Source organism: Meles meles, chromosome 20 (genome assembly GCF_922984935.1).
Source record: "Meles meles chromosome 20, mMelMel3.1 paternal haplotype, whole genome shotgun sequence".
Taxonomy (NCBI): Eukaryota; Metazoa; Chordata; class Mammalia; order Carnivora; family Mustelidae; genus Meles; species Meles meles.
This window is the reverse complement of record NC_060085.1, coordinates 56408979-56427642: the sequence shown is the minus strand read 5'-3', so window position 1 is coordinate 56427642 and position 18664 is coordinate 56408979. Positions and strand designations below refer to the sequence as shown.

Below are 18664 nucleotides of genomic sequence, written 5' to 3'. Positions count from 1 at the left end.
TTGAGGCATGAATAGGAGCTCACTAGGCTGAAAAGGAGAGCAAAAAGACATTGTGGGAAGAAGGAACAGCCCACACAGAGGTATGGCATTCTGAACACATGCAAGTGTTTGGGGACCGTAAGTCATGAGTCTGGCCAGAGGATAGGACACATGGTGCCAGGAGAAGGTTTGAGGCCTTGAATGTTAGCCTGGTAAGTTTGAGCGGCGTTCTCCGGAGGGGGAGCCATGGAAGGTAGACAGGAAGGTGAGTGACATGACAATCTGCTTTCTCACTACTGCTCAAGGAACACACTAGTGGGAGAGAGAATAGGGCATATATTAAGCACCAGCAGTATACAGGGCCTCAGAGGGTTCAACCATCAGTGGGTCTGGGTTCCCTTTGAGGTGAAACAGCTTACAGGATTTCCCCCCCCAGAATAGCCCCTGGCCCTCTAGTGCCTCGCTCTGGGGTTTCCATTAGGAGAGGCTTGCCAGGACATTATTGAGGTGTCATTGACTGGTACCAGGTTAGGCAGCAGAGCAGTGAGCATATTTGCAAAAGAAGGCTGCTCTCTACATCCCTCAAGCCAGAGCCCAGCCCCAGCCGTTGTTTCTGTCCACTTCTCACCTGTAGCAGACGTGTGAGTCCTTGAGGTGGACCAGTGGCCGACGGGTGTCTGGGAACTCCTTGGGAATCAGAATAACAAGGTGCTGTGAAAGCTGAGACTTCCTTACGGCCCCGTGGACAGGGAAGGAATTTGCTGATCATCCCTGCCAGCTGCCCTCCCCCTCTCTCATTTTGCTAGCTGAGAGAGAGTATGGGTGATGTCCAGGTCCCTTAGAGCAGGGACACTGCCTCTGGCCCCCAACACGTCCCCGCTGCATGGCCTCAGGGCAGTCACCTCCTCTCTGAACCTTGAGGTCACAGTCTGGCTCAAGTTAAAGAGTGACATGCTAAGGATAGGGCCTCCAGTCATGGCTTGTTGGGTATGACACTGAGGGCCAGAGAGGTTAAGTGACTTGTCCAAGGTTACACAAGCAGCTAGATAGAAGAGGGCTCCCAGCCTCATCTCCGACATTGGTGTCTGTGTCCCCCCCAGCCACGGGTCCACGGTCACAGGTAACACTGTGCCGTGTGTGTGTGTGACCCCCTGTCAGGTCACAGGGGGTCCCCTCTTGGCATGGTCCGCACCGCGCAGCACCCCCCCATCTGTAACGCTAAAGCACCATTGTCAGCAAGGAGCCAGTGAGATGACCTCTTCCAGAGCCCTGTGAAAGCTCCCGGGCCCCCGGAGACAGTCATTTCACGCTGGCTTTATCATTCGACTCAGAGTGGCTCTGATGGAAAACAGAGCTTGTGCCCCTGGTTAACCTCATCCTGCGGGTCCCTCCTCTGAGGTCCTCACTCTATCCTAAGGGTCCTGCTTCACCTCAGCCCTGGAAGACAGGCGGGGCCAGATCTGGCCACATGCCCTCCATCAGGCCGGAGCCATGCCTTCCTCCCTGGTTCCTCCCGAGCCCCCCCGGGAGCTCAGCACGTATCATTAGACTTTATTAGAATCAAAGAAATGAGTCATATTTGCAAACAAGCCGTGCTCAGCCAATCTTCCCCTGCAGCTGTCGGAAGGAGGAGGCGGTGGAGAAAGCCTTGTGTGGCCCCATGCTCAGGGCGGACGGGCTCTTTTATAATTGTTGCCTCCGCCAGTCTCCAGGGAAGAGCCAGGGCCAATAAATGGCTGGCCGGCAGTCAAAAGGAAACGATTTGGCCCACTCGGAGGACGTATTTACATCTCTGAGTGCTGGCTGGACGGCAGCGGGGCGGCCGACTCACAACAGACGTCCAGGCGACTCTCTTTTGGATCCCACCCTGGAATGAATCATTACTATTCTTGGACAAGAATGCAGCTCACCTCTGGGTCTCCTCCCTCTGGATGAGCAGTGTCAGGAAGCCTGGGATGCTGGGGGCCCTCGTGAAGGGCAGCAGAGGACCAGGCACACGGGTGGCTGGTCCCCAGGGTGGCATCAGAAAAAGGGATTCAGGCCCCGGGTTGGTCTTTCTTTTTTTTTTAGTCTGGGTCACTTCAGGTGAATTCCTGAACCTCTCTGAGCCTCAGTTTCCCCATCATCCAAAAGGGTATGATTCATTGACTCAGTTAATGTCTGTTGAACAACTCCTCTGTGCCAGCCACTGTTCTGGATCCAGCAGTGACCAGACACGGGCCCAGCCTCCAGTGGTGATGGCATTCCATTAAGACCAGTGGACATTAAATGGATAACCCAAATAAAATTGTAATAGAAAAGCAGTGATAATGAAAAGTAAAGCCAGGGTAGGGGAAGGAGAGTGACTATACGATGGCCAGGAAAGGCTGCCCTGGCGAAGTAACATTTGAACAGAGACCTGAAATGACGCAGGGGGGTGGTCGTCATGTCATATAACAAGTGACTGACAAACTTCAAAGGTCCTGAGGCAGGAGTGTGCTCAGTCTCTTCAGAGATCATACCAGAAGACACTGTGGCTGAAGGGGCCATATGGGGGATGAGGTTGGAGATGGGACCAGCATACGTGAACTTGTCCCGTTGATACACCTGTGGTCCCAGTGTCATTAATAGGTCTGAATGGTAAGAGTATTTGGTCGCCTTATTCAGGGAGGCCAAAAGGGATAGGGCAGGTTCGGAGGGCCTCTGAGCCGGGTAGGTAAGAGCCATGGGAGGATGTGGAATGGGATGTGGAGTGGGGTCACCTGACTTGGGTCTGGACAGATTCTGTCTTGATCAGAGCAGACCCGGGAGGAGGGTGACCGTGGAGGCAGGAAGACAAGTGGAGAGGCCGCTGAAAAAGCTCTGGGAAGCAAAAGGGTCCATAGAGGAGTGGTGGCAGTGCTGGGGACATGTGGTTGAATTTGGGGTACCATGCAGTCTCCTGGGGTGGTTAAGAAACCGCTGAGGGGCAGTGCACTATGGCTGTTCCTCTGGGGCACTGCACTCTACAGTTTATTGAGCCCTCTCACCACCACAGGAAGGCCCAGCAGATCCCTCTCCAATGCTCTGTGGCTGAGGCCCTGGGAGTCCCACACGGGAGGGACCTGTGGAGGGTCCTTCATGCGGGGTCCCTTCAAAAAAGGATTCGGATGGCCGCGCACACACTCGACTCCACGGCTACCCAGAGCTATCTTTGGAAAGGATGTCCGTCACTTTGGCCCCGAGCCCACTTTGGGCTCTGTTTTGACAACCCCTGACTGATGAGACACATTCATTCCATTCCTAGAACGTCTGTATGGCCCATTACAAACATTTTCAAGACTTCTAAATAATTTTTATAAAGGTGCTATTAAAAACATTGAATCATTCATCTAAAAACATCAAACATCCAAAGAGAAAAACATTCAAGTACAAAAAAACGATACCCAAGGCCAAGTGCATTCCCCTCCCCCGCGTCCCCACCACCAGGTCCCCCTCCCCACGGGCAGCGGCGTCTAGTGTGTCCTGCCAAAAATAGTCTGTGTGCATTGAAGCACAAATGTACATCCACCCCCTTCCCTTTTTAACACAATAGGGTGCTTGCCAGAAGCCCCGTTCACCTTGCTTTGTTCACTTACTTTATCTCCAGGATATCGTTTCTTAATCTGCTCACTGGGAGCTTTCCCACCGTCTCGCAGGCCCCGCGGCATTGGCGTTCCACCTGTGTCTTCTCTCTGCTGCCTCGCCCCTGCTGATGGCCGCTTGGGTGGTTTCCAGTCTGTTGCTCCTACAGACGGTGCTGTGATGCATAGCTTGGGGTGGTCCCTGTCGTTGGCCACACGTGCAAGAGTAATTACGCGGGAGAGGCTCAGGCATGGAGTATGGCTGGATCAAAGAGAACATTCCTTATGGTGCCACCCAGAGGCGTCATGAACTCCTACAAGGAGATGGCCACTGGCCGTGGAGACTCGGTTTCCCCGTTGTGGCTTCCAGAGCTGGTGGGCTGCCCAGAGCCAGCCTGCCATCTGTCATAGGCACCACTGGTTTACCCTGCACATGGGTAGGAGGAGGCTTTAGAAAGGGTGTCTGCGAACCGACCTTGCTTGGTGTGGTCGCACAGGGAAGGGAAGAGCTCAGGCTCTGGGGTTTCAAGATTCTCAGCTGACTTGCCCAGAGGAGGCAAGAAAAGGCTGGGGACCTTCTCAGCATGAGCTGAGCATCTGCTGTGTGCCTGTTTGTGAGATCCTTGTTCTCAAGCTGTCTGGAGGCTGGTAGGCAGGCCAGACCTTTTCACCTGAAAGTGACATCTGGTGTGAGGGGATGGCTGGGGAGACAGACAGGGACTCCAGTCAGTTGCGTGCAGAGCAGCGGGAAAGGCTTCCCTGGCAGCATGAGGACGGTGTAGCTGGCTCTGCAGCGGGCCCAAAGGTGTGGAGGTGGAAAGCACTCTCTCTCCCTGACTCTGCCCATTCACAAGGAAGCTTTGGGCCGCTGCCCAGCATGCCCTGGGCCTTCATTGACGGCGCTGAGCTCTGGAGGCTGCGCAGGGAAAGGCTTTTTGTTCTAAAGCAGCTGCAGCCGCCAGATCCACGTGCTTGGCAGGGCCCCAGCCGGGATGCGGTTGGCTGACAGCCTGCCTCAGGGGATGCCCCCTGGCTTGAGGCTTCAGGGGACCCTGGCCCGTAGCAGGGGCCTGGGCAGATTCTTTTTAAGGTTTAGGCGTTATTCTGTCTGCTTTTTGGAGGAGCAGTGCGGGGCAGTCTGCAGAACACAGGCTTCTGGAGTCTTAACAGGCTTGAGTGTAGGGAGGCAGCCTAGCCACCCGCTGGCTGTGTGTCTGCGGTCAGTTGACGCTTCCTTGCCTCGGTTTTCCCCATCTGCAAAATGGAGCAAATGACCTCTAGTCCTTGGATCAGATGAGATAAGTTGGAAAGGCCTTGCGGACCTTCTGAGCACACACCATCAGAGGCATCCAAGGGGAGCTCCTTGATGTCAGGAGCTCACCAAAAACAAGGACAGGAATGCTGCCCCTTTTTGAGGTGAACAGAACTGCTTCATGACTTGGTTCTGAGTGCTCTGTGAACTTGCTGGTATCCTCATTTGAGTCCTTGGTTCATTCACTCAGCAAGTATCTATTGAGGCCCTACTATGTGCTGTGCGCTGTTCTAGGTGCTAGGAGCACAACAGTGGCCCAAAGAAATGGCCTCGCTTTGGATGCCACTTGAGATGGGGATCTTGGAGTTATTCAAGGTCCTTATATTGAAGCTTCTGCGGGGTGGGGATGGGGTAGAGTGGAGAAAGGCAAAACAGTGATGTATCCTGGCCCAGCGGGCCTTCTGACCTCCAGGGCCCTGACCACAACTGGCCGGAAGCTGGGGAATGGTCTGGAATGCATTCCTAGGCAGTGGCCTGGAGGCAGGAGCTGTAACCTGTCACAGGGGGCACAAAGTCACGCCCCCTCTCTGCCTCTCTTGCTGGAGTGTGGCCTCCAAACCAGGAACTAACTTTGGTTAGAAGGAATCCCGGCTTTTCCCAAGGGAGCACAAGCTCCTTGTGCCTGTCTGCCGCGGTCCGCAGCCTGGGGAGCCGGGGAACGGGGGACCCTGATGTCCCTGCGCTTGATGCCCCTGTCCTTAGTCACTGCTGCAGTATCTGCTCTGGGACAGTGGGGACAGAATCTTGGCACTGAGTTTTGCGGCTTCTGGCTGTTAGCACCCGGTGCTACCCCACCCCAACTTCAGATGGCATCAGCCCCTCCGGGACGTGTGTGAGTAGGTGCTCTCACGCATCATCTGCAGATCAGTGAGGTTCCCGGACTCCGCAGACCCAGCCTCTGCTGTGTGATGCTGGGCCAGGCCAGTGAGCCTTCGCACTGTCTCCCTGCTGCTTCCCAGACCTTCATAACCCTGCGGAGTTGCAGGGAGGAGGCCCGCACGGCTCAGGTGCTAGAGGCTGCTCCGGGCATCCCGAGGCCAGGACGGGAGTGAGCGCTAAGGGTTACCCAGTGCTGGCTGCATCTCAGACCTTGTCGTTGGCACTTCGTGTGGGTTTTCTCTTAACAGCGATCCCTGTAAAGAGGTGGGTAGGTGCTCTGCGGCCACATACAGAACAAACACTTTGCTCTCTTGCGGCTTACATTTTCATGGATATTCAGATATGAAAAAGGGGTGAATAATAACAAAAGAGGGATGGGACAGAGTGTTGGGTAGTTATCCCCATTTCACAAACAAGGAGATTCAGGTCCAGGAATTTGGGTAACTAACCCAAAGTCATAGACTTTCACACAGTAGGGTTACATTTGAACCCAGTGTTTGGCCCACAGTGGACACTGAAGAAGGGTCTGCTGAGAATCAATCACATGGGAATTAGTACGCATTTAACAGATGAGGAAACTGAGGCTTAGAGATGTGCTTAACTTGCCCGAGGTCAGACTGGGTTGGACCCAGGTTCACTTGACATAGGAGTCTCAATCTGTCCCCTTCGTTGACTTCTCCACACCCCTATGTTCTGGGTGAGTGCTGCTGCAGAGATCCCTGGGGATTCCAGGGCTTGGAAAGGAGAGGGGGCTTGTGGAAACACACCTGAGCCAGTGTTTCAACCCTAGCCTGTTGGAGCCCTGGCCTCAGCTCTCTGTGCCCCAGGGCCCAACCTGACTGACTTTGTGGCTCTGTTTGCTTGAAGGCGCAACGTGCTGAGCTTGTCTTCTGGAATCGACGACCCTGGCTCCTTGAAGTGGGACCTTGCTCTCTGCCTCCTCCTGGTCTGGCTGGTCTGCTTCTTCTGCATCTGGAAGGGCGTCAAGTCCACAGGGAAAGTGAGTTGTGCGTCCATCCCTCCCCTGCCCCCGCAGAGAGTCTCCCCCGCCCGCAGCCCCTCCTCCTTGAAACCAGCCCAGCCCAAGGAGCCCAAGTATGTTGCTAAAGCAGTCCTCTCAAAGAAAATAAGGCCCTGATCTGTGGCATTTGCCCACATCCTGGTGCATATACTCCTACCATGTCTGATTCCAAGTTCCCGGTAGTTTAACAACTAGCTCATGGAATTCCTGAAAGTCAGATGATGGGCTCTCTGGGACCTGTGTAAGCTCCCTACACCCCTGGTGCCCATATCCAGGTGTTGCCAGTGCAGATTTAGCAAATAAAAAACGCGGGTGTTGATAAGTTAGCAGGTAGCAAGGTAAGTTTATTGTTAATTACCAGCAATTCACCCCGAACATGGACCCTTGCTTTGCAAAGTGTGCCCTGACTGGCAGCCTCAGCGTCCCCCACAGACTTGTTAGAAATGCAGACCCATGGGCTTGCCCCACACCTGGAGAATCAGAACCCATGTCCGAATGGTATCCCCAGATAATCCAAATGCACGTGGAGGTTTGAGAAGCACAGACTTGGAGTTTGGTTGCAAAGTCTGGTTAACCAGATTAGCGTACAACTAACACTTCGGCTGGAAACGAAGATGTTAGTTATTAAGGAAAGCTTTCACTGATGATTCAGTTACTTGCTCAAAACCAAGATGTTAGTTGTTAACCAGAACGTTAGCCATTGCTGAAATATTTGCAGCTGGTTTAATAGGTTACACGAAGACTAGAACGTTAGCTATTAACCAGGGTGGTAGCTGATTATTAAAATGTTAGCTTACAGTTGAGGTTGTAAGTGTAACTGGTATATTTCCAATAATGAAAAGGACAGCCTGTAACTAAAGGACTACCTGGTAAGTTAGAGCTGAACAGTTACCCGATAACCAAGACGCTAACCAGTATCTTGGTCATGGTCACTGTGATGACAAGGCGATGCAGAGGGGTCTGTGGAAATCACTGTGGTGGGGCTCTAGGCCAGAGAAGGAATTGGCTGACCTGCCTTTATATGAACCCTACCTATCATTTCCTTCCTGTCACTTGCATCTTGACAGGGGAACATCCCTTTAAGGTCTAGAAGCCCCCAGAGGCCTAAAGAGTAAGGTAAGGTGGCATTTGAGGTACGGTGATGGGCAGGGGGTGACATCTCCCAGAGAGGGGCCTTTGCTGCCCTGGAATTTACATTAAGGACCATGCTCTCCCCAGATGAAGAGCCCTTTGAAGTGAAGTCGTAGATCAGAACAGATCCCAGCATTTCCTTAAAGGCAAGATCTGGGTCCCCAGGACAGCAGAAGCAGAATGGGGACGATTTTAGAACAGGGACCTAAAACCCAGTCTGGAAAGGAAGCAGTCCAGGTTGACGTTGTCGCACCAGGACAGGCAGGAAGAGGGCCCCTCGAGCAATCCCCAAAGGCGCCTTGGGGTGCTCCTTCACCCCTGTTGGCCCACCTCCTCCTCTGTCTTACACGCAAAGCATTTCCTTACTGCCTTTGTTCAAATGAGGAGGGAGCTGATCTGGTAGAGTTGAAGTGGCTTGTTCAAGGGCACCCCCTCCTCGAAGCCCTGACTTTCTCTTGTGCAGAATGGGTGGAGGCGAAGGCTCCAATGAGGTATGTGGTGCCCGCAGCGCCAATGCCTGGCACAGACAGTGCTGTAAACACCCATCGTGTCTTCACTGTGCCCTCCCATTTCCCCACATGGAGGTGAGTTTTTCTGGAAGTTTCTATGGAGCACTTGTCCCCAGCCGTGCTAGAGACATGATCGTTTCCTGATTCACTCAAACATTTTGAGCCTCTACTACCTGTCAGGTACTGTTGTAGGAATAGAGCCAGGGGATACGCTGGGAGTCCACAAAACAGACAGAAATCTCTCTGATCCGGGAGCTGAGAGATTTATTGGCTGCGACAAGGTGAATGTGTAAAATATATAGGAGTCAGTGAGGACTGAAGAGTAACGTGGCGAGGGAGAACAGAAAGTTCTGGGATACACTTTTTAAAATTTTTTTTATTTTTTAAAAGATTTTATTTATTTATTTGATAGAGATCACAAATAGGGAGAGAGAGAGGAGGAAGCAGGCTCCCTGCCAAGCAGTGAGCCAGATGTGGGACTCGATCTGAGGACCCTGAGATCATGACCTGAGCCGAAGGCAGAGGCTTAACCCACTGAGCCACCCAGGCGCCCTGGGATACACTTTTAAATGGGGTGGCCAGGCAGGCTCACCAAGGAGGGTGACTTTGGGACACAGATTTAAAGGAAGTAAAGGGTGAGCCATGTGGCTATGGGAGGAGAAAATATTCCAGGGAGAACAGCCAATGCAAAGGCCCTGAGGTATATCTGACCCAGACCTATGGGGGAGCCCCCAGTCTGATGGAGGAAGCTGAGGTTTCCCAGAAAGACCGGGCAACCTTTGAGATACAATGGGGCCGGGGGCTGGGGTGGGCAGAAGTATAGAATCAAATGAAAATACAGAGGGCACTGGGCTGCAACTGTGGCCAGTTGAAGACGTGACTTGACAGAGGTCCCCCTACCCACCCCCGCCCCTGGAGACAATCTCCTCCTCACGCTCCAGGCCCCTGAGGGGCAGGCATGGCTCCCAGAACAATAGCAGAACCCGGGCCAGCCCAGAGAAGCCAAGACAAACACAGTAAGGCTCTGTGGACTTCCTTGAGCTCCATGGCCGGCCTGCCCGCCCGCCTGCCGTCCGCCGCCAGCCATGGCTTTCAGCCCTGGCCACAGACCAGGTTCATGGCCGCCGTGGGGGCAGGGCCCATGGGCAGCAGGACGGACCTCATCCTGGCCCTGGCGCTGGCCCTGCTTCAGTGGCTGATGCTGGCCCAGCGGGGGGTGGATGGAGGAAGAGTCTGGACAGCTCAGGACCCAAGTTCAAGTCACTTGGCCTCTCTGAGCCTCGGTTCCCTTTTTTTGGAATTGTCATCATTCCAAGGGTTTGAATATGCCAGGGCTTCATTCATTCAACAAACAGCGAGAATGGCGGCAAAGGCTACGTCGCGCATGCGCGCCAGGCCCCGTTCTCGGGGCTGTCGATCACTGCTCATTCCATCAGCCTCACATCCAGAGGTGTCCGTGGCCAGGCTGGGATTTGAACCCAGGCAGACCAGCTCCCCCACCTGGGTGTCCTGCATCCTGCATTCTTCCCTAATCATCACTTGCCTGCCCCTTAGCTAGCCAGACCGGAGGGCATGAGGCCAGGAAAGTGCCAAGTCCAGACCATCCCATGGGAAGTTAAGTGCTGGGGACCCGAAGGGGAGTGCCCTCGCTGACGTGACCACAGACGTGTCCTGAGGCTGCACCCTCCAACGCTTCCGTCCCACACTGGAAAACAAACCTGGCCAGTCAGAGTCGGACCTGGTTTGGGATCTCAGTTTTGCTCCCACAAGCTGCATGACTTTGGGAATGTACCCTTCCTTCTCTGAGCCTTGGTTTCCCCTTATGTGAAAGGAGTTAGTGATTCCCCCTCTGACACACACAGGGCTGCCATGAAGACCCTCAGGCCCTGCCTAGATGTTGGGCACGGATCTGTGGCCCCACCTCTAGAAGCCTCCATCTCTGGGATGAGTGACCCCTACTGCCCAGGCCTTTATCCCCAAAAGGAAGTTCAGGGCGGCGGGAGACTAAGCCGTCTCCCTCCTGCCTTGTGGGCCACTCTCCCCACCATCCTGAGGGGAACGAGGAAGAATTGTCCTTGCAAGTTTCCAGGGCAGTTGGGCCACAGGGCTTTTGGGTCACGGGCTCAGAGGAACCACAGAGGCTTGCCAGGAAGAATGGAAAAATACTACGTCCCGTGGCAAGGCCTGCTGGGCCACCACCAGAGGCCCACTGGCGGCGGCTGGCACCAGCCTCTCTCGGGAGGATCCCGGGGGAGTCACGGAAAAGTTGAGAGAATGGCTCTCAGGGGCTTGTCCTCAGAGCAGCAGAATTTGCAAAACAAGGGTGTCTTTCCAAAGAGGCCGCTGAGGTGGTGTGACTAGGTGGGGCTGTGTGAGCGGGAGGGGCTGTCCTGTCCTGTCCTGTCCTGGGTCAGGGGGTGGACTCCGGTGACACGCACACACACACCAAAGACACAGGACTCCGAAGCCAGCTGGCCGAGGTCACATCCCACCTCGGCCACCTATTCGCTCTGTGACCCCAGGGCCCCTGATGTCACCTCTTGGGGCCCGTTTTCTCCTCTGGAAAATGCAGTTAATCCTTTTCCCTACCTCATCAGGTTGCCATGTGGGTTAAATGAGTTACTACACCTAAAGCTCTTAGCCTATACCTGGCACACAGCAAGTGTTCCTTAAGTGCTTGTTAAACAGATCTGATACAGGAAAACAAGGGAAGCCACCCCCATCCCGGGTGGTTTCCTGTGTCCCTGACACAAAGCCCTCTGGCCAGAGCCCGGTGGCCCAACCCAGTGGGGCCTGGCTGGCTTTGAAGTGGCCGCCCTCTGGGGACAGCCTGCTGTCAGCAGTTAATTGTTTGTGGGCCTCCGGGTGTGGTTTGCAGCAGGGCCCAGAGGTGGGAACCAGTGGGGGGCCTGTCTGCAGGAAGGGAGGAGCAGCTTGTTGGGGGGACATGCTGATTTTTCTTTCTTTCACCCCTTCTGTGGCTTCCTGACCTGTCCCCACCCTCCACGCCTGCCACTTGCCCTTGGGAAGTTGGGAGGGTTCTCTGCCTCAGGAGAAGATTGTGGGCGCTGGGGAAACTGAGGCCCAGATGGAGAAAAGTGGTCAGGGCTGGAGGAGGAGCAGCAGAGGCAGACGTAGGGCCCACCCTTTAGCCTAATGGGACCGGCAGGAGAATCCTCCCTGCTAAGGTATCTTAAGGGTGGCATGTGAGGGAGCACCTTTATTTTCCTCCTCATACAGATGGGAGCTGAGGCTGAGGCCAAACCACCAAACTGGGAGGAGGCAGAGGTGGGATCCAAACCCCAGCCTAGGTGACCCCTAGCGGACCCTCCCTGCCACTCTGTCTCTCCCCCTGGAGTGGCAGAACTGGATGGAACGTCAGACCTCATCTGGTCTGAGCCTAAATGAAGCCCAGAGAGGGACAGTAGCTTGCTCAAGGTCTCACAGCAAGCCAGTCACAGAGCTTGAATTCCAACCTGTGCCCTTGGGGAGTCCAGCCTTCCTCTGGTTGTTGGGAGGGTTGAGTTGAATAAAGTACCAGACATGGAAGGGGTTTTCCTGCTCTGGCACACTGTCGTCTGCGGGCCGCAGGCTCTGGGGCACTTATGTGCTGTGTGACCTGTGGGCAAGCAGTGGACTCTCGGGGGTTTCATGTCCTCACCCTCAAGATGAGGTTCTTTTTTTTTTTGTTCTTTTTTTTAAGATTTTATTTATTTATTTGACAGAGATCACAAGTAGGCAGAGAGGCAGGCAGAGAGAGAAGAGGAAGCGGGCTCCCTGCCGAGCAGAGAGCCCGATGTGGGGCTCGATCCCAGGACCCTGGGATCCCAACCTGAGCCGAAGGCAGAGGCTTTAACCCACTGAGCCACCCAGGTGCCCCTCAAGATGAGGTTCTTAATGAAACTTGCCTCAAAGGGTTAGGGTGGGACCAGCCAAGTACAACGAAGTAACTATTGCTCCTAGAATAGTGCCAGGCATACAGTAAGCACTCAGTCAACGCTGCTTGGTGGTGGCCGGCCAACGGCAGCTGAGCCAGGCAGGCCCTGAGAGCTTTCTTCCTGCCCTTTTCCAAAGGCCCTTTCTGGTTGTTTCCACTCACAGGGATGTCGGCTGTCCCAAGAATTGTGCTCCATCAAGGACTCCTGTGCCAGATAGGCAGGGATCAGGGCTCGGTCACACTCCATAGGTGTCTGGTACCTACATGGGCCCCAGAAGTGCCCTGCAGTAACCCGGCTCCGCCCCCAGCTCCCAACACCATGGACATGCTCATCCCCTCTCTGGGTGTCCGTTTCCTCACCTACAAAATTGTACACTGGCTGTTTAGTCATCCCTTTCTGGTCCCCTGGTCCCCTAAGGCCCTGAGGGAGTCAGGGCCCCTGCGACCCAGTCTTAGCATTTCAATTGGTCCGCAGGAACTTGGTGTCCGTGCTGCATCGGTGAAGTCAAATGCCTCATGCCTTTGCTCAGAGTGAGGTGGTCCACCTGCACAGACCCTGGCTGCTGCTCCTGTGCTCTGGGCATGACCCAGGCGAGTCTTCGAGCCCTGCTGAGCGCCCCGTTCCTCCTCTGTCAGCACGGTGACTGGCACGCCAGTTGGTGGGGCGGGGTGGGGCGAGCATCAAGGGTCCTTGTGCTCGGGGAGTCCTCGCTGTGCCGGTGCCCTACTGGAAACACCAGGATCTCAACGGTCAGTTCGGAGCCACACATCTCTGAGCTCCTCCCGAGCGTGAACCCTGCCTGGAAACTCCTCCGTTGAAGGAACAGATAGGGAAGGATCCATCCGAGAGAACTGAGGGCATAGGGTGTTTGGAGACCAGGTGAAGGAGAGGAAGTAGGTGGGACCTTGGCCATGGAGCAGTCCAGGATGGGTCTTCTCTGGTGTCCATCTCCAGTTGACCTTGGGCAGCCTGCAATGTGCTGTGTTACCTGGGGAAGGCTGTGGGGCCTCTCACGGCCCCAAGGAAGTAGGGGGGCCTTCCCGGTCTCCTGGCCAAAGGGCAGTAGAGCTTCATTTCCTCCCAGAAGTTCCCTGTGCTGCTTGCAAGGTCACTGTCGGCAACAAGCCCTATTTCTTGAGCACCTACATGCCAGGTGGTGGTACGGATAGCTCCTTGAATCCTTGCCTCACCTCTGGATGGAGGTCTTCTGTTACTGTAGTCTCCATTTACACATAAGGGAACTGGCCCAGAGAGGTGAAGCATCATGCCCAAGGTCAGACAGCAAGCAAGGGGACAGAGCTGGGGTCTGAACCCTCACCTAACTGGTTCTTCACTCTAAGAGTCCTACTAACAGTTGTAACGTTAGCTGATACATCCTGGCACAGGCTGACCACTGGGCTAAGCCTTTTACATAGACACTAGACAGTTTTATTTTGCATTTTTTTCTTAATTTGCATTTTCCTTCTTCATGTCTATTGCATGAGGGCAGAGAGTCTGTCTTGGCCACCACTCTTACTTCCAGGGCCCAGATACTCAGTATTGTTTTCACTGAATCTCTGTAAGGTAGGTGACTGATATCATACCCAGGTTCCAGGGGAGGCAGCTGAGGCCCAGAGAGGCTAAGCACACACAGGATCAAACAGCAAGCTCGACTCCAGACCCCTGGCCTCGGAGAGGATGCTTGAATTTGACAGCACTGGTTGATGCCATGGGCACCCCTGAATTGCTCTCTCCCGCTCACCCCCACAGGTTGTCTACTTCACAGCCACTTTCCCGTTCGCTATGCTTCTGGTGCTGCTGGTCCGTGGACTGACGCTGCCCGGTGCAGGCGCAGGCATCAAGTTCTATCTGTACCCTGACATCAGCCGTCTCGAGGACCCACAGGTACCGCAGGGCGGCCTGTCCTCCCACCTGGGGCCGGGGAAGGTGCGGGAAAGCTAAGCTGACGTGCAGTTTCTTCCAGTCTTGGGGGCGCAGTTCGAGTCGGGCCATCAGCCTCCAGTACTTTTCCCGCTGGGCTGTGGCAGGTTGTCCACCATGCTCGCAGGCCTTTCCAGCTGTGTGTATCTTTTCATGTGGAGGACTGCTGAGTCCAGCCAAGTACGGTCTCCTTCCAGCCCTGTGCCAGAGAAAGGCGCGGGGTGGGGGTGGGGGGGTCTTTTGATGAGCTCGTCTCTTCCTTGGCCCTGGCCTATGCCCTCAGTGGCCGAGAGGGCGGCATTGTGGGGAGAGTTGGCCCATGAGCGCTGCTGGCTTCCTTGGCTGAGGTTAGAATTCAGAGTTGGTGCTGAGCTCTGGGAGGTCTAGGGGCAGATGCTGAGTGCCCACTTCCTGGCGCTCAGCCACGTGACCACAGGGGGTTGGAGAAAGCCCTGGGATGTCTTACTGGCGCATTTGAGGACCTTTTGCCACCAGGATCCCCAGCCTTCAGGTGGTCTTTGAGGTCCTGTGCTGCTTTGGTTCACTTCCCACTGCCCTCTTGCCCTGGGCAGGATGGGGGGGCGGCCAGGGGATGGTTTGGCCAATATCAGAGGACAGCTGGGAAGGCAGCTTTGTGGCCATCAAGAGCTGCTGGATGAAGGTTCTGGAGAGCGGCTTTGCCTGCATAATCCATTAGGGAGTTCCTCCCCGCTCCAGCTTGTGGGTTCCCAGACGATAGGAATTACAGTAATAATAGCAGCCTTGACTTAACAGTCTTAGCATGTGTCTGCACTGGGCTTAATCTTTAGTCTTAGAACCTGTGTAGTAGTGCAGCGGAGCCCATTTTACAGATGTGAAAACTAAGGCTCCAGGCGGGAGCCCTGTTGCTTGCATTCATTTCATAGTTGGAATTCCAATCCATCTGCTCCAAAAGCCCTTCCTCGTAGTCCTGATGCTGAGTGACTGGGTTTTTCTTCGACTTCTGGGCTTCCTTGCAGCTCAGTATTGCCTTGAAAGACACCTTGCATTCCAGCATAAATGCTTTGACTGCAGTCAAGAATCTGCACATTTTGAGGTGCAGTCCTTCAGGTGGCCGGGAACCCGCACCATCTCCTCCAGGAAGCTGGCTCTAACAGCCCCTTCTCTCTCTCCTTGCCACCCCCACCCAAACCCTCACAGGTGTGGATTGATGCTGGGACCCAAATATTCTTCTCCTATGCCATCTGCCTGGGGGCCATGACCTCTCTGGGGAGCTACAACAAGTACAAGTACAACTCGTACAGGCAAGTGTCGCGCCAGCGGGCCTGGTGGACCTTAGAAATGATGATGTTTAAAGAAAAAAAAGAGAAGAAGTAGGGAGCGTGGCTTCCTTGTGTTGTGAATTAACTTGCTCCCTGACATATGTGTAACTTAGGGACTGTATGCTGCTGGGATGCCTGAACAGTGGTACCAGTTTTGTGTCTGGCTTCGCAATTTTTTCCATCCTGGGCTTCATGGCACAAGAGCAAGGGGTGGACATTGCTGATGTGGCTGAGTCAGGTATGGTGGTATTGGTGGCAGTGGTGGTGGGCACTGCCACCTAGTGTGTAAGCCGAGTACTGCAGGCATGAAGCCAGACCCCAGGGGGCTTGGGGGGGGGACGAGCCTGGTTTCCGAAACGGACCCCCCCCACCAAGATGTCCCCCAAGTATCAAAGAGTACAAAAGCTAAATTTGAAGCACTTGCATTGCAATTTGGCTCAAGGGGCAGCAGAAACGCGGGGGTTGGGTAAGTTGGGGAATATTTAGCTACTTGTGTGTGGTCTTCCCTCCCTCTCCTTCCCCAGCAAACTCCTGGTTTCAGCAGCAGAAACCACTTTCCTAACTCAGGCCCAAGCCAGCCACCAGCCGGCATTCCATCACCACCTTCTCAGCTTTGGTTTCTGTATTTTGCACTTTGCTCCCAGCACGCTCCCTCTAGCAAACCCGTCATTCATTCCACCGATGTTACTGGCGGAGTCTGCCCTGTGTCAGGCACCACCGTAGGCAGCGGGAGGGGGAGAGACAGTGGGCATGCTGGCCACCCCCTGGGACGGTGACAGATCCAGTTTGGGCGTAGGTTGGGGGGGACAGTGTCACCCCCTCAGGGTGTGGGATCTGTTGGTGGAAGTCTTAGAACTATGGAGTCTGCCGAGCGTGGGATCCTAGGCTGGGATCATGGAACTCCAACAGGGCGGGTCTGGAACCTGAAAATGATGAGGTCTTCAGTTGCTAGAATCCTAGAGCCTCAGCACCACAGTATTCTAGGACTTGCCCGTGGATATTCTAAGTCTAGAACCGCAGCTATAAACTACAGTGGTTTGGATATGGGATTAAGAACCGTAGGCTCCTAGGATCCCCAGATTCTACCCTTGCCCCTTTTCCACCTCAGTCCTATCCTGCCCATTCACTTGGCGGGTGATCATCAGCTGCCTGGAAGGTTTTGGTTATTTTGTACACGCTCTGTGCTGCACCTAACCTTCCGATTTCTCAGGACCTCTCTGGGACCACACGGAGCAGGTGAGGGTCCGGGGTGGAGGCTTCTCTCAGCCTCAGAGAAGAGACTAATGTCCTAACTCCAGGGACCAGTGTGGACCAGAGTCAGGCACAGCTAGAGCCCTTGCCTTGGCATTGCCCTTGCCCTTGCCCTCATGGGAAACTGAGCGGTGTCCTGCTCCCTCAGCCATAGAACCCTAGCACTGGGGCTCAGGGATACCTCAGCCTTGTGCATTTAGACATCTAGATGCTGTGCAGTTGAGGAGACCCGTGGCTTGAGAGCAAGAGTCTTGCTTGGACTGGTGAGGATCAGGCCCCTGTGCCTTGAGGACCGCCCCCACCTCCTGCCTCCCCACTCACCCTGGATGCCCGTGACAGCTCTGGTCTTACTCTATGTGAGAATGCGTCTGAGCGCCTCTGACCTTCTCTGCCATCCTCACACCCCCAGTGTTGTAGGACAAGGGGAGCAAGTCCCCACCTCAGCCCCACACATCTCTCCACTGCACCCAGTCCCAGACAGCGTCAGATGCAGCTTTCCAACCCCAAGAGCCCCCGAGAGGCAGGCCGGAGACTGAGAACACAGAGTAATTCTAGAAAGATCCACACCTACTTGGGAGTGTGGCCGTTCCAGTGATGAGGGAGAGACAATTTGCAGCTCCTTCGCATGGCTTTTTCCAGTCGAGGGCTTACAAACCAGTCGCAATTGCCAGGAGCATGGAGTGAGTCTGGTGGTGGGATATTTATATCTCTCTCTTCGATATATAAAATAGATCTTTTTCTGTGGACAACTAGGTATTTTTATATATGTCTACATCATCGCCCTAAGTTGTTTCCTTCCTCCTGTCCACTTCAAAGACCTTGTCGTCTGTTCCCCACGGTGATGTCTGAGCAGCTGACACATCAAGGGTGATTATTTTCTCTAATAAGCTTTTTAACGAGCACCATACTGAGCGAAGTGCATTTGAACCAGATCCTTATTCAGCCCAACAAAGTGCGCGCGGCGCGGGCAGGGGCGCGTTCTCTGCTCGCCGAGAGGCATGCGTTGGTGCTCGGAGCGGCTGCGTTCCTTCACATGGACTTCTCTCTCTATAGTTCACCGTGCGCTTTTAGAGAAAGATGCTCAGACCCTCTCCCAGAGGCTGGCTTGACAAAGGCAAAACTGAAATACAGAAACGAGCGCGTTGAGAAGACCTCCTCCACCAGGCCCCGGCGGGCGGCAGGGGGGTGGGTGGGGGGCCCCATTTTACATCTGTCTCGCAGTCGGCTGGACAAGAATCCCCACGCACTGAAGCCCACCAGTGGGCCAGAGCTGCCCTGTAGGGGGGCCCCGAGGTACTCACGTGGCTCCTGCCAACTGGGGCTTTGGGGTTGGTAGTGGTGCCCCTTCCCTCACTTCTCATGGGATTTTCTACGGTCGCAGCCTGGGGACACGCCAGGTCATGGCCGGGTTTTCCTGAGTCAGCTAGACTCTGGCCGGTAGGAGGGCTTGCCCCTGCTGCCACGGTTGTGGTTGACGCCCTACGGTGTGGTTTCTGGGTCCGGTTTATTTTCAAGTTTTTGTTTTTGTTTTTGTTGTTTCCATTCTGAAGCCAGTCCTTGGGTTTCTGATGTCTGCTCTAAATATCCCGCCCTCCAGCCCTTTTTTGTCTTCACCGTTTCTTGACTTTTTATCATTATTATTGCTTTTATTTTTTTTTTTAAGTTGTGGATTTTACTTTATTTTTTCAGCCCAGGCCCTTTTGGCCTCCTTCCTTTTGCTGCTTCCTACTGCCTTTTGCGCCTGCAGGCCTCAGTTGTGGTCCCTACCCTTGGCTTCTCCCCTCAGGCCCGCTGGAGACAGGAGGAGGCCTTTCCCTATGACTCTGGAATGTTTCCAGTCAG

General features: G+C 54.5%; 1 protein-coding gene across 1 annotated transcript in view; it reads left to right on the top strand.

Moving 5' to 3' along the window:
- Positions 1-18664, top strand: part of SLC6A6 (solute carrier family 6 member 6) — an 83206-nt gene that overhangs the window by 47416 nt on the left and 17126 nt on the right. The window contains exons 6-9 of the mRNA XM_045991763.1: positions 6619-6751; positions 14100-14234; positions 15450-15553; positions 15685-15809. Of these exons, the coding sequence (XP_045847719.1) occupies positions 6619-6751; positions 14100-14234; positions 15450-15553; positions 15685-15809 (497 nt within the window). The remainder of the gene's footprint in view (positions 1-6618; positions 6752-14099; positions 14235-15449; positions 15554-15684; positions 15810-18664) is intronic.